Raw genomic sequence first — 16,473 nt, forward strand, 5'->3', positions numbered from 1 at the left:
TAATATAGATAATTTGGCAATTAAAAGCTTAACCATTCGCTGCCCGCGAGTATTTTATCGAAAAGCCTGTATCATAAAAAAATACGAAATACATATAATGTGATTCAAGAATTTTTAAAATTCAACCCCTAAAATGTTGAAATAGGAGTTGAAAATTTACATTGTTTTCCAAGCGGACGAAGTCGCGGGCGTCCGCTAGTTGTAGTATTTAAGTAGGTACCGAGTATTTAACAAGATATGAAACTGAAATGTAGGTAGGTACAGAATTTGATCTCTCACAGTTTTATTATAAGTAGGTATAGATATAGATAGACTAGCGGAAGCCCGTGACTTCGTCCATGTGGAAAAAAGAAACGGGAACTAAGCAGGGAGATTTCAGATTTGTAGATAAATATGAAATAGACGTGCCTAAATAGGTTTATAGCGTGTCTTCGAGCTAACTGTCTGGTGAATCTTATCCTGTTTAAGTTAATAAAAATGTACGTTTCTTGGAATCTATACTAATATTATAAAGCTGAAGAGTTAGTTTGTTTGTTTGATTGAACGCGCTAATCTCAGGTACTACTGGTCCGATTTGAAAAATTCTTTCAGTGTTAGATAGCCCATTTACCGAGGACGGCTATAGGCTATATATTATCCCGGTATTCCTACGGGAACGGGAACCACGCGGGTGAAACCGCGCGGCGTCATTACTTATAAATTTGGTATGTTTGTATTGGAGTACATCTAATTCTGTAATAATTTTCGTATAAAATTATGTTATAGGTTAATATCTAACTAGATAGGTATCTTGAGCATTAGAAATAAAAAAAAAGGTATTTTATGAAAGTCAAACTTTTTTAAACTTTATTAAGGCGTTAAGTTTTTTAAAAAAGTATCCTATAAACTATAAAAACTTTAAAGAGTTACACAATTGGTTTCACAATTCATAAAAATTGTGTATTTCATTTAGAAAACGTAATAAAGGTAATAACATAGTAGAAAAATATCTAAAACTAGATTTTAGTAGAAAAATATAAACATTTGTAAATATTTCTTACATCCCATGCCATATCGATCATCACATACTCGTAAATAATATCGTGGTGAGATTACAGGACTGGGTAGGTAAGTAAAGTATAATAACACAGTAGTAGAATATCTAAAACTAAATTGTAGTAGATAATATAAACTTATATATCTCTAAATATTTGTTATAATACATTTGCTAGTGAAGTATCTCTTATTTCTACATTTTCAATGTTGTTATGTATGCACTATGCACATATATGCACATATGTTTTTAGCAAAGAGTTTTATGGCGTAAAAGTGCTTAACATTTTTTAAATAAAATTAACATGGAAAATAGGCAAAGGTGAAAATTATTTTTAAAAAGTGTGTTCAAATGTGTTATAAAACATCGTATGACATACGTGTGCTTTGATAATTACAGCCTCTGCTTCCTTACTATAGCTCTCGCCTACGGCTCGAGCTTGCAATATCGCCTCGGCTGTAATTTTCAACTTACCGCACTTATATCATAATGTACTATTATATCCCATACCACATTGATATGTAACATGCATAAATCATATCGCGGTGGGATTATTGGACCGTGTAGGTAAGTACATATGGAAAGTGTTATAACTAAAACACAGTAAGTAGTAGAATATCTAAAATTAGATACTAGTTAATAGTAAAATATAAGTAGATAGTTATTTGTAAATAAGTATTTGTTACATCATCATCATCATATCGCGGTGAGATTATTGGACTGTGTAGGTAAGTACCTATAGAAAGTGTATTAGGTAATAACACAGTCTTAGAATATTTAAAACTACATACTAGTGATACAATATAGATAGTTGTAAATATTCGTTACACCCGATGCCACATAGATATGGGGCATCCTTAGATCATACGGCAGTGGGATTACTGGACTGGGTAGATATGTAAAGTGTACTAAAAGAGCTGTGCTTGGAAGTCCATCAGCTTATAATGTTGATGAACGATGTACCTAAGTTTAATTATTATTTTTTTTGTCTTTATTAATTTTTTTCGTTACTAACAAATTTAACCTGGAAATTTCCAACAATGGCGATTTCCAGGTCCAATATTATCACAGATTCCAAAAGTTTCATATAAAATCTAACAAACAACTTTTTTAACAAACAATTTGTATAATAAACTTTATAACATCAACAATTTGGTGGGCAGAGGAGACCACCGAAGACGATTCCTATACAAACATGAACACAGTGCTTCAAGAATAGATTTGGCTGACGGTAAAACCACCTAGCTGTCTGCCAGCAGACAGTAGCAATATACGAACTTAGGATGATGACGTAACTAATTATACGAATATGAATAACTAATTATAGTTAAATTTTAACGAAAAATCATAAGCTAGATTGCTCTCACTATCGCTATTCTCATTTATTGAGTCTTCGAACTCATCGCTCATGCCTAAAGCGGAGTCGTCCGCAGTGGATTGTACTTCATTCATATTTTGCTCCGTACTCTCCTCTTTGGGTTCGAGACTTGCCATATCATTATTTTTGAAATTGTTTTCGTCCGCCTTTAAGTACATGACCAATAATTCTTTATAGATCTGTCAACAAAAAAAATATATCAAATTAATTTCTAACAATTCGTCGACGTGGAATTCAGTTTCTCACAATATCCGCGGGATCCATGGATTTTTCCTGGATGAAATTATGTGTTATTCCACATATGTGTTATTCCAGAGTAAAATCTATTTGCATTTCAGCCAAATCGCTTCAGTAGCCGCAGCGTAAAAGAGGAACAAACATACACACCTAATCTTTCGCCTTTAAATAATATTAGTGTGTTATGTATATGCTTACTAATTTACACGTGTATTTATGTTTATGTATGTGAAATTGTCTAGTGTATTTATGTTTTTAAAAGAAAAAAGAAAGGAAACTTGCCAGGGCTGTAATATCCTCCAGTAAGAAGTTACCGGCCGAGCTTGAGTTCTGATCGATACCTTAAAAAGCAAGAAAACATTTAAATACTCGAGTTCAATGAAAGGCGATCTTAACTAAAGCTCGAATGTATTTTATAAAATTTCAGTTAATTCGGTTCAGTAGTCGAGGCGTGAAAGAGTAACAAATATTCATACCATCAAAATTAGTTTTACGCAAATCTCGGGAAACCATGGATTTTTTCGGAATAAAAAGTAGCTTAAGTGCTAATCCAAAGTATTATATATTTTTCTTTTAAATTTCAGCTAAATCGGTTTAGTGGTTGTGGCGTTAAAGAAAAACAAACATCCATACAAACTTTCGCCCTTATAATATTAGTGAATTTAAAAAACTGTCGTCATCCCTATTAAAATTACGATGAAGGTATTTTATTTCACTTAAATAAAGATAGAAGTAGGTGAAATAGGGGTTCAAAGATCGTATATGCGTTCGCTAAAGTTTAAACCTTTAGGGATAGAATCATTATGGTCGTACTAAGTTCCATTTTAATTCATTCTGTAGTATCAGCGTGATTCCCGGTCAACCAAAATACGGACAGACTGACTGACCCTTGTTGGTCCTTTGATTGTTACCGTTCCGGTAAAAATACAGGGATAATAGGATTGATTATAAAATCAAATCAGTAGTTCCTGAGTTTAGTGTGTTCAAGCAAACAAACAAACAAACTCTTCAGCTTTATAATATTAGTATAGAATATATGATAAGTATAGATAGAGGCCTCCTGACTACGTCAAGTCACTCTTATATTTATTTTATGCGAGCATTTTCGTTTATTATTTTGTGAGAAATCTTTACCCTTCATATAGATAGATAGATTATAGATATAGATACCTATACGGCCTTGATATAGTTTTGGTGCCCGTTGTCTACAAATTCAGTAATATTCTATAAGTTGTAGGTAGCAGATAAGGTTGCCAACCGTACTATAATATATAGTATTGTACTATATTTTGGGTCTGCGTACTATATACTGTTGAAGAGATATATAGTGCGCAAAAATACTATATTTTCGACAGAAGCAATCAACGATATTTATGAAAGAAGTGTGTAGCATATCCGAATGTGTCTATCTTAATGTCGTGCAATGAAAAGTGCAAGAAATACTAATTAATAATATATTTTTTTTCTTTTTTAAATAAACAGGCAACAAATATAATTATCTTCGTCTATTTTTTGCTTATTCCATAGAAATAGAAAATGTTCTGTAAAGTTGAGTTGTTTTTTTCAACTTAACTAAAAAATACTATATTTTTTCGAAAAAATGTTGGCAGCCCTAGTAGAAGATATTGTCATTTCAAAGATAACAATAGTAAAAATAATAATAACTATACTCTGTTAAAATACTTACGATTTTGATCTGTCGGTGTAGGTTTAGGTTGTAGGCATAGATATTTTAGGTATTCGTCAGGATTCACACTTCCATCAATATTGTATGTGTTTGCATAGCCACTAGCGTCATCGTTATAGACGTCTTGAAGTTCAGCTGAAGCTGGAATAAAGGTTTCTTTGTAACATATATTTGAGCACGTGAGTGTGCTCAAATATTTCGAATATTTTTAACCCTAAATTAAATTTAAGAAAAAGGTTGACTATATAGACTGCTCGGGAGTATTTCCCATAACTCAAGGATTATATTTTTTAAAATTAAAATTAATATAAAATGTTCAAGGAACATGTGTTCTAAAATAAATATCTTCGGAGTAAATAATATTTCTTTTGTAAAAAGATCTAAATTAATAGTTGAATTTACAGCCTGGAGGTTACTCCAGGCTGTAAATTCAACTATTAAATACAAAACTAAAATACAAAATACAAAAATTAAATGTAAATACAACTATTAATTTAGGTAAATTCAAGTTTCTGTAAAAACATTTTGATTGGATATTAAAGGAGTAAATTAACCTGGAATTTCCCCCATTGATTCCAGAACCTCTACTACTTCATCTAGAGTTATTGGCGCATCTTCAATCATAAGTTGAGCTATCAGTTCATCAACAGCTTGCACAGCTGCAAAGAAAAATTTACGATATTACAAAGAGAATAAAAGTTAAAGAAATAAAATAATATAAGAAATAAAGTTGTAATTTTTTGGTAGTACAAGTATCAACTTTTACAAATGTAACTTGAAGAATGAAGGACCTTCCATACAAACATTCAACCCTCATTTCACCCCCTTTTTGTTTTTTTTTTCGCTACAATCAGTATCTAGCCCAGGATCCGTGAACCATTTACACAATTGAATACTATCAACTTATCATCATCTTGAGCATCACGCTCAACTTTTTTATTTGCGAAAATTCTTGATTCTGGTAGCTAACTGGGTTACCAGGTAATAAAAAATCAAATAGTAGAAATAATAATCTTAAATTTCTGTTTAAATACTTACGTTTTTCTAAGTGTCTCAACACATGTATCAAAAATGTCTTAAGCCACACATATTGACAGTCGACTGTACCAGTATGTTGCTCATTAGACTGTATGTACTCGCCAGCATTCGTACTTGCATAAATGTTGTTTGTATTTTGAAAGCTCGGGTCTCTTTTATTGACATCCTGACTTTCAGCTGAAGCTGCAATAAAGGGTTCTTTGTGACATACGTATATTTCGTCCTCAAGTGCTCAAATATTTTGTATACATACTCAGATGCACAGTTATCCGCCTATTTTAATATACATGCGTCATATTAAAGTGGGCGGATAATTATGCCTCTGAGTATATTTAATCACAAAGTTAAATTTAATAAAAAAGTTGATCCGGAGGAGTGGGATTGAATGGTCTGGTCATCGGTTATATCCACGTAGTCATTTAATTGACCATTATAGTAAGTACAACCTTAGACAAATGTGGTTTTGTCTAAAATAATGAAATAATTGCATTGCAAAACTAAGTAATTACGAATTTCATTACTTCCTACATCATCATATAAGCTGATGGACGTCCACTACAAGACATAGGCCTTTTGTAGGGCCTTCCAAAAATTACGATCCTGTTGCATCCAGCGAATCCGCGCGACTCGCTTGATTTCGAATATTTTTGACCCTAAATTAAATTTAAGAAAAAGGTTGACTATATACACTGCTCGGGAGTATTTCCTATAACTCTAGAATTATATTTTTTTAACAAAATTTTAATATAAAATGTTCAAGGAACATGTGTTCTAAAATGAATATCTTCCGAGTAAATGATATTTCTTTTATAAATAGATCATAATTGTGTCCCAAAAACGCATCCTTATAATAATGACGTATTTATATTTTAAAATGCAACGTTGTCGCTTTGTTACTTATAGGCGTGTGTTACATGGGTCGTCGGTATTATTTGAATTACTTTGTATGAAAACAAAATTCTTTTTTTTTTGTAGTTAATAAAATATTAGTTATGCAGTTGGTTCCTACAAGTGGTCTCGTTAATACCTTGAAGTTACGAGAAATACACCCGAACACCCTGTATAACAACGATATAATTTTCATTTTTAATAAACAAAGCGGAAGAAATTTGGCGTTTATTTTAATAAGAATGAATGAAAGTAACCTGAATGTAAGTAATGTAGCTATCAAATACCTAATTACGGGCTGTAGATTCAAGTATTAACTTAAACTCGAATGCCATAAAAAAACACTTGCAAAATAAGTTTTTCTACCGTAAAAAGGTGTGAGATCCATGTTATATACCAAGTCGGTTACTATATTCAGTTAAGTAATTAAGGACCTTCTGTCTCAAGCTATTACTTAATCAGCTAACCAAACAACATCCTATAGTGACCATATCAATTTTAAAAATCTTTTATGCTTTAAATTCAGGCTTCTGGTTTCAACCACAGCGAAGTTATAGGGGGTCGAAATTGACATAATTTGCTTTGAAAAAAGCATGCGGTGTCACTTTTTTTTTGTTTTGATTGACTTGCGGGGGCAATGATGCCGTGTCTCCAGATCTCTGTAAATAATATTTTAATGGCATATTGGCAGGAGTATAATTACTTAGAGTACCTGGAATTTTTCCCATTAGTTTCAGATCTAGAGTTATTGGTGCATCTTCAGCCATGTTTTGAATCTGCGGTTGTTCAATGGTTTGCACGGCTGCAAAGAAAAATTTACAATATTACAAAGAGAACAAAAATTTAAGAAATAAGTAGGGATAGTAATAATGGACGGGACCGACAGCGTAACATGCTATATGAGGCACGGGGGTGTAACAAATCACCTAACCTAACCTAACCTCCAGGCTGTAAATTCAACTATTAATTTAGGTAAATTCAAATTTCTGTAAAAACATTTTGATTGGATATTAAAGGAGTAAATTAACCTGGAATTTCCCCCATTGATTCCAGAACCTTTACTACTTCATCTAGAGTTATTGGCGCATCTTCAATCATAAGTTGAGCTATCAGTTCATCAACAGTTTGCACAGCTGCAAAGAAAAATTTACGATATTACAAAGAGAATAAAAGTTAAAGAAATAAAATAATATAAGAAATAAAGTTGTAATTTTTTGGTAGTACAAGAATCAACTTTTACAAATGTAACTTGAAGAATGAAGGACCTTCCATACAAACATTCAACCCTCATTTCACCCCCTTTTTGTTTTTTTTTTCGCTACAATCAGTATCTAGCCCAGGATCCGTGAACCATTTATACAATTGAATATTATCAACTTATCATCATCTTGAGTCAACTTTTTTATTTGCGAAAATTCTTGATTCTGGTTGCTAACTGGGTTACCAGGTAATAAAAAAAATCTAATAGTAGAAATAATAATCTTAAATTTCTGTTTAAATACTTACGATTTTGATCTAAGTGTCTTAACACATGTTTCAAAAATGTCTTAAGCCACACATATTGACAGCCGACTGTACCAGTAGGTTGCTCATTAAACTGTATGTACTCGCCAGCATTCGTACTTGCGTAAATGTTGTTTGTATTTTGAAATCTCGGGTCTCTTTTATTGACATCCTGACTTTCAGCTGAAGCTGCAATAAAGGGTTCTTTGTGACATACGTATATTTCGTCCTCAAGTGCTCAAATATTTCGAATACATACTCAGATGCACAGTTATCCGCCTATTTTAATATACATGCGTCATATTAAAGTGGGCGGATAATTATGCCTCTGAGTAAATTTAATCACAAAGTTAAATTTAATAAAAAAGTTGATCTGGAGGAGTGGGATTGAATGGTCTGGTCATCGGTTATATCCACGTAGTCATTTAATTGACCATTACAGTAAGTACAACCTTAGACAAATGTGGTTTTGTCTAAAATAATGAAATAATTGCATTGCAAAACTAAGTAATTACGAATTTCATTACTTCTTAACCATAACCGTAACCGTCCTTGCAGTCGGGTAATAAAACGGGATATGGGGCTTAGACCCACCACGCTGCTCGGATGTGATTTGACAGGCTTAGTGTGATAATATTTTGACTAATAATTATACAATCACTATCAGATAAATGTTAATGACAATGATCGGGACCGACGGCTGTGACGGGGTGTAGATTCAAATATTAACTTAAGTCAAATCTCTGTAAAAAAATAATAGGATATTATAGAAGTAAGTAAATGTACCTGGAAAAACTCCCATTGAATTCAGAACCTCGACATCATCTAGAATTATTGGCGCATCAACACTCATGTTTTGAATTTGCGGTTCTTCGACGAGTTGCATAGCTGAAAAAAGAAAAATTGACAATATTACAAAGAGAAAAAAAGTTACAGAAATAAGCAGGGATGAGAGGAAGTCTGATAATGGCGTCAGTGACAGAAAAAATGAGAAGTAAAAGGTTAGCTTGGTATGGTTATGGAGGGATGAAAGTCATATTACTAGAAAAATGTCGAATTTGCAAGTGGAAGGAATCAAGAGAGGAAGGCCAAAAAAGAGATGGTTGGAGCGTGTGAAAGAGGACATGTGAGTGGACGATGAGTTGACGTGTATTAGAATCGAATGGAGAAAATTGTAATTTTTTGCTGAACTTACTTCAGTGGGAGAAGGGAAAGGAGATGATGATGAATGATAATGACGGGAACGACGGCTTAACATGCTTATCTGAGGCACGGGAGTATAACATCACCAAATACCTAACTCCGGGCTGTAGATTCAAGTATTAACTTAGGTAAATCAAACCTTTGTAATAAATATTTCAATAGGATATTTCAGGAGTAAATGTACCTGAAATTTCTCCCAGTGATACCAGAATCACGACAACATCTAGAGTTATTGGCGCCTCTTCAACCATGATTTGCATCTTCGGTTCTTCAACGATGTGCACAGCTGCAAAGAATAATTGACAATATTACAAAGCGAAAAGAAGTTAAAGAAATAAGCAGGGTTAAATATTAAATAATTACGAAGATTTTCAGCTGGGGAATTAAACTCGTCCGGTAGTACATCAAGATCACTTAGTGATGGCCAAACAAAATCAGTCGTTGAAGTAAAAAATAGCCTGTTTTTACATATTTTATCCAGGTCATTAAAACATCCGTCTTCATTATCGCACTGGTTTTCTTCGTCAACCATATTACACACTCGTATTCACTATGCTTTCGTTTTTCTTTGTCTACGTCAACCACTATTATTATTGGTTGAAGGTTTGGGTAAATTATTAATTGTTCAGTAGACTTGTTGTAGTAGGTATCTTCTTACACCTGAAGTAAATATAATAATTATTAAAAGCGTTATATTTCTGTAGCGTATCATATTTCGCTTTACGGTGATTTGTAGATATGTACAGAAATAGGAAATGATTAGAAGCATTATTTTATTTTACCCGTAAATGGAACAAATTTTTAACCACAATAGCATAATTCTGGTGTGAATAATTATATTATTTTTCGGTTTTTTTTTAAATATTTATTTTATTCTGTGTAAGTTTTAACTGTCAATTATTGTTCATGAGATATAGCCTGGTACGTCGACAGACGGACGGACAATGCAGTCTTAGTAATAGTGTTTCGTTTTACCCTTTGATCACGGAACCCTAAAAACACCATAATCATATAATATAAATAATATAAGTGTGCTTATAAAATTTGAGACGTTCCGTCGATTACTCCATCATCAGATCCTGACATGATGACTATGGGATCACCTAGAGATAAACAAACACCCTAACCACTGTACCCTTTCAAACAAAAAAAAACTAAATCCTTTTTGTTTTAGGCGTCTTCGAATTCGTCGAAGTTCGTTCGTCGGAATTGGTGAACCCGGAACATATATAAAAAAGTGCGTGTCTGGCCACGTGCAGTTTAGGGTTCCGTAGATAAAATTAGCAATTTAAACCTTATTTGATTTGATAGTTCTAACAGACTCTGAGTTATTTAACTGACAACTGAATTTGTATGGTATTTTATTATTATTATTTTACAAACTGATCTAAATCTAAAACAAAAAATAGTAATAAAGTACCCCTTATATCTTTTAAAGATCTATCCACCAATCCCCCTTAATATGAGATAAATGAATAAAAAAAAACCCACTTTACGTGTAGTGGAGGTACCATAAATGAATTTTTTTCGACGGACGGACGGACGGACAGACGTACGGACATGGCGAAACTATAAGGGTTCCGAGTGGACCACGGAACCCTAGAATCGAAAACTTCCGACGAATTGAGAACCTCCTTCCTTATTTGTAAGTAGGTTCATTTATACCTACACTATATAAAAAAGAAATTAATAAAAAAAACAAATGATTTTAAAATCTCAAAACAATTCTACCTATATATATGTTACAAGTGTCAAAAAATGCAAATTAATCAAGCCTAAGCACAAGGCAACCGCTGTAAATAAACGACAAAGTTATCCGCGAACATACATTTAAAATAATATACAGGGTGATTCGGTCTTTAGTGCGGATATTTTTTTTCGTGGTTCTGTATCATTAATAGAATATAAATCTACAAACAGTTCGATACATTTTATGTAATTTTTTTTTTTAATTTATGTCTCTAAAATAACAAAATAATGTACATATTATTACTAAACAAGATATATTCAGCTTAAAAGTGATCTGGTGACGTCCTTTAGGTATCAAACGAAAATAAAATAAACGCACAATAGGGTGACCCTAAGATTCTGTTCAAAAGTAAATAACTTTAGCTAACGATAATTTTGTTATTTTTGAGTTAAAAAAAAAAAGAAAAAATACGTGATCATTAAATTTTGTTTATGTACAAAATATAAAAATATCCGCACTAAAAAAAATTTCTTCCTGTATAAACGGTCGAATTGAGAAAACTCCTATTTTTGAAGTCGGTTAAAAAAACAAGGAAACAAACAATACAGCAAACTACTAGTAAGATACAATATAATATATTTAACAAAAAAATTGAACCGACTTCAAAATCACAAACATAAACTAAAAAGCGAAAAATAACCTTCTGATCAGTTTGAAGGTCAAGCCAATGACGTATTATTTAAAGCCGTCTCTGAAAGAACCACGGGAAAGAACTGTCTTTGTATCCTAAAACTTTATGATTTAATCGGCTTTAGTTAATGCATCACTGTGTTGGCACCGAATTCAAAGTGATTAGAAGATAGCACAATATAATGTTAGTTTTCGCTTTTTAGTTTATGTTTGTGATTTTGAAGTCGGTTCACCTTTTTTGTTCAAAATATTTTATTTTTCTGTTTTTAGTGTGTCGTAGCATACTGAACGAAAGCTTCACAGTACGGGCAATTTCGTAATTTTAATTTTAACACAAAAATACCGAACCGATTTTCATGAAAATTAAACTGGACCAATCTGAAAGTATACTCTTTCAAACAAAAAAAGAACTTTCAAAATTGGTTAAGAAATTACGAAGATATGAGGTAACAAACATGAAAACAAAAAAAAAATTAAATTATATTAAATTAAATTTCAGCCAAATCGGTTCAGTAGTTGCGGCGTTAAAGAAAAACAAACACCCATACAATCTTTCGCGTTTATAATATTAGTAGGAAGTAGGAATGCAGTGAAATATTGGTGTATAAAAATATGAATAATATATAAACATACGAATAATTACATCCTAATACATACACCAGATACACACATAAAAATACAAAAACTTTATAATAAACTACTTATTTTATGTCAACTGACAGTAATTATAAACAAAAACAGGTGGTTTAACGAATCCGATAGAAATACCGATATAAAATCATTCTAGCTAAATTTACGACTGATTCTCAAAATTGGTCAATTTAAAAATTTAACTTTCTATTTATTCATAGACTCATGCTTTATTTTACGTTTTATTTATATTATACGTGTACATTAACTTTACAGACATCTTATTTGCTATTTAATAATACTTAAATATCATCTTTTAAAGGAATAATAGACAAAATTACAAAACTAATGCTTACCATGTGATTTCAGGTTAGGAATGATCTAAGTAGCGACAAACACGACGTCAGCCTTCGTAAACTTTGCAAACCCACCCGCTTTTTAGTAAAAAGTTAAATTTTAATTCGATAATTTTTTAACTAAAAGACAATTTTGTATTATTATCTTATTGTATGATACTACAGTAGTAACTATACAAGGCTTGTATCGATATTTAACTAAATGTAAATACTAAATCGTACTATTGTAAAAATAACGTAAAGTTAACATGTAGGTACCTCCATAATATTACCTTTACTATGTGCGTTGTAGTGGAGTAAAGGAATACATAAAACAGGCATTTTCAGGAAGTCCTCAGAAACAGCTCTCCGTGGCGCAGTGGTATGCGCGGTGGATTTACATTTACAAGACGGAGGTCCTGGGTTCGATCCCCGGCTGGGCCGATTGAGATTTTCTTAATTGGTCTAGGTCTGGCTGGTGGGAGGCTTCGGCCGTGGCTAGTTACCACCCTACCGGCAAAGACGTACCGCCAAGCGATTTAGCGTTCTGGTACGATGTTGTGTAGAAACCAAAAAGGGGTGTGGATTTTCATCCTCCTCCTAACAAGTTAGCCCGCTTCCATCTTAGACTGCATCATCACTTACCATCAGGTGAGATTGTAGCCAAGGGCTAACTAGTAAAGAATAAAAAAATAATAATAAATAAAACAGCTCTGTATTTGATGGTTTTTTTAAAAGTCATCTTTTTTAATGTTATTTAAAATCAGAAACCTTTTGGTACGGGGATTTATAATAAAAAAAATATCAAAATTGGACCATAATGTAAAACCAAGCATAACTATTTATTGAGCAGTCTGATTTTGAAAATTCTTTAATTAATGAAAAGGACATGGTCCCATATAAATTTGAAAAAACAATTTCAACCCTAAAAGTAGGAAAACAAGAGATGATTGAATGTTTACCCATTAATTTTAGTGTAAAACCAAGCATAACTTTTATTGAGTAGTCCGATTATGATAATTCTTTTTTTAAAACAGAAAGGGTATATTCCCAATATATTCCCATATAAACTGAAAAAAAACAGGGGATGATTGATTGTTTACCAATTAATTTTAATATAACACAAGCCAAGCATAACTTTTTAGTGAGTGGTCCGTTTTCGATAATTCTTTTTTTAATCGATAGGGTATAATTTCAACTGCCTTCAAAGTAATCATTAGATAGAAAACATTATAAAGTTTTCTTTTCTTTATCAGTTTCCTACATACATTTGTGTTTTTGTGAAACTTACATGATGAAGTGAGTAGTAAGTCTGAACATTAATACCTACTTTAGACAAAGATCCAGTTCCTGAAAGTATTATTCCATTGTAAGTAAGTAAAGCATTATCCAAAAACCTTAATGACTTCTACCATGACATTCATATGGTCATAACTATTATCTTAGTTAAAAAAAACTTTCAGAGTAATGAAGTAGACTTTCTAGGCAGGTGTTTCTTAAAACGTCCATTTCTTACTGTATTTACTTTGCTACTGTTAAAAACCTCAAATACGTATACGTATATTTTAGATAAATTAAACGTGGGCATTTATTCTTAGTTGTTAGCTTAGGTAACATGTTTTTAAGAAGGCAAAGGAGCTTAACACAACCAGGTGGAAAAAATAAAACCGTTTTAAAATACGTATCTATATGTATTATTTAAAATTACAGTTTTGAACACCTAAGCAGATTCGCATTTTATTTTCAGTTATAGTACAGTACCGCTTCAGTTCTAAACAGTAATTAATATAGAACGAGAACTTAGGCCTTAGCCATGTGGCACGTCGATTCTCTTTCGACAAACGCTAACGCTTCGAAAACTATAATAATAAGTTATAATAACTTTTATTTCCAACCATAAATACACAGTAGTTATACAAATACAATGACAAGATAATTAAAGAATAGGATGATTCTAACAAAACAATGCTATATTTTAGTAGTTGTAGTCAAAAATACCTAATAGTTTTGATTTTATAGGCATTCAAAGTTTCAAAAAATATCTAGTCCCGCTAACAGTCGCGTGACCCCTTGTGACGTCATGTTTCAACTGGGTTTCAACTTAGGGGTTTTCTCCCCAGATTTACGGGGTAAATAAGTGCGATGGGATTTTTAAGGGTGTGAAATTTTTGGGGTTATTTTCAGGGATTTTTGACTCTTTAATATTTTTAAATTGATAATAAAAAAATATTTCTTTCTTGACCAAGCGACTTATAACGACATATAATACGCGATGGATAATGTTACTAAGTACGCAAAATCATTTGAAACTTCGTTGCATTAGAGCTTTTATATATATAGTTATTGTTGTATTTAAAAATACCAAATAGTTATGATTATACATGCATTCAAAGTTCGCATAAAATATTGCCAAAACGGGGAAAATAATGTTCGGTCATCGGCTAGTCTTCCCAATATACAAATGAGAAAGGTCATTCTCACGAAATTTCGAAAACCGCTTGACGTACAAAGATGAAATTGGGCAGGGAGGTAGTCCTTAGTTAGATGATATTAAAACTAACAAAATGTATTGGAATGACAGATCCGATAGACAACTTGATCACGTGACGATCATCGATAGGGAATCTAGAATAGTTTTTTTTCGAAGCGTTAGCGTTTGTAGAATTAATGGCAACCCGTCTCCAGAGACCCATTAATTATATTATTAGTTTAAACTTTATTAGTGTTTTTCGAAGGGTATGCGCCACGAATTTATATGACTGGAGACAAAGTTTCTCATATTATGACGAAAAAAAATAAAAAAAACCTAAGCTATATTTCTTTTGAAACCTGCTATTTCCCAAGCTACCAGCGTCGAAATTCTATAATTGCCAATCGTACTATTTATAACTTATGATATATGACTAATATTATTTACAAAACCTACTTAATAAATTTGAATAAAATATCACAGCAAAGTAAAAATCCGGCCAAGTTGAGTCGGACTCGAGTGTTCTGTATAAATTTTAAAATAATTAATTTTTAACAACTGCAAATTATATTTTCAAGTTTTTCGGAAGGTATCAATTACAAATACATTATTTTATTCCTTTTGAAGTTCCAAATTGTAAGTATGAAAATTAGAAAAAAAGACGTTGCTTTGAAATTAGTGAAGATACTTTTAAAACTAGTTACAACTAAACTGTTGAGATCACTCATAACTCACCTAAAATTTAAACCATATAACAAGATCCAGTGTTGTCATCTTGCCTTGCAATACAATATACATATAAACAAAACTTACCTATTTATCAGTGGCGTAACTATACCATCTGAAGCTCTAGGAGAATTCATTTATTAAGGGCTCAAAAAATCACTTTTTTTCAATATCTGATAACTTCTGAGCTCAAGAACCCGCGAGCCGGGGGCCGGTCGAATTTTGCCATTAACCTTATAGTTACGCCACTGTTACTTATTTAATTAAAAGCAATTAACACGTGTAGGTAGGTACTTAAAATGTGTACCTATGATATGTAACGTTGTCTACCTTCTATTTATTTTTTATGAACACTCTAAGAAGTTCAAATGTAACGGACAAATGAAGCAACATACTTTTTTTAATAACCAATGCCGATAGATAGATATTGACTGTGATAGCTTTTTTTACAGATAAAAAGAAGTCAAAGTCAAGTCAACTTTGACTTTACTTGGACTTTTTTATAGAATTAATCCGTAAACAATCATTCACACTTGATAGACACAAGTAACAAAACAAACAAACAAAAATTAGTAATATAAGCCGTAATATTTTAAAATATTCATCTCATCCCATCTTTACATATCTACCCTTGACAATATTTTCTGCATTTTTTTATGAATTAAAGTACTTACTCTATTTACATTTCCTTGTACTTACTAATGTATTAATTCTTTCAGAGCTTCAGAGCTACAAGTACAAATGCATTTTCAATTTTCTTTTTTGTCCGTTACATTGTAAGCTTTCTAGCCAGATTAATAAATTAATTTCAAACATATAAACCAACATCTTTCAAATACAGTAGAGACTCGATTAACCAGTCTAATTATTGTCATAAGACATTCAGGTAATCGAACACTCCAATTTTCGAAGATAAACTATGTTCCTACAACTGAGAGCCGAGTAATCGAATTTTTACTGTATTA

General features: G+C 31.9%; 1 protein-coding gene across 2 annotated transcripts; it reads right to left on the reverse strand.

Annotated features, from left to right (window-relative positions):
- Window positions 1-816: 816 nt before the first annotated feature.
- Window positions 817-12,386, reverse strand: LOC112046354 (uncharacterized). Of its 2 annotated transcripts, none has more exons than XM_052890587.1 (11): window positions 12,334-12,386; window positions 9,152-9,253; window positions 8,551-8,652; window positions 7,768-7,953; window positions 7,290-7,394; window positions 6,974-7,063; window positions 5,374-5,556; window positions 4,890-4,994; window positions 4,336-4,476; window positions 2,931-2,989; window positions 817-2,590 (listed from the first exon to the last, which is right to left on the reverse strand). In XM_052890587.1, exons 2-11 carry the CDS (start codon window positions 9,225-9,227, stop codon window positions 2,351-2,353), a joined length of 1,287 nt encoding a protein of 428 aa, XP_052746547.1. In that variant the 5' UTR covers window positions 9,228-9,253; window positions 12,334-12,386; the 3' UTR covers window positions 817-2,350. The 2 variants fall into 2 exon arrangements, with proteins under 2 accessions (XP_052746547.1, XP_023938748.2); XM_024082980.2 differs by lacking the exon at window positions 12,334-12,386 and adding an exon at window positions 9,331-9,622.
- Between the last annotated feature and the right edge of the window lie 4,087 nt (window positions 12,387-16,473).

The sequence above is a fragment of the Bicyclus anynana genome, chromosome Z (genome assembly GCF_947172395.1).
Source record: "Bicyclus anynana chromosome Z, ilBicAnyn1.1, whole genome shotgun sequence".
Classification (NCBI taxonomy): Eukaryota; Metazoa; Arthropoda; class Insecta; order Lepidoptera; family Nymphalidae; genus Bicyclus; species Bicyclus anynana.

What these genes read in the sequence shown, in the direction of transcription:
- LOC112046354 (XM_024082980.2), bottom strand. Translation starts at nt 9,499, where the DNA reads ATGGTTGACGAAGAAAACCAGTGCGATAATGAAGACGGATGTTTTAAT. An exon ending in ATCACTGGGAGAAATTTCAG is followed by an intron (nt 8,653 to 9,151) that starts GTACATTTACTC and finishes TTCTTTTTTCAG; the next exon opens with CTATGCAACTCGTCGAAGAA. An exon ending in GTTGAGACACTTAGAAAAAC is followed by an intron (nt 4,995 to 5,373) that starts GTAAGTATTTAA and finishes TTTTCTTTGCAG; the next exon opens with CTGTGCAAGCTGTTGATGAA.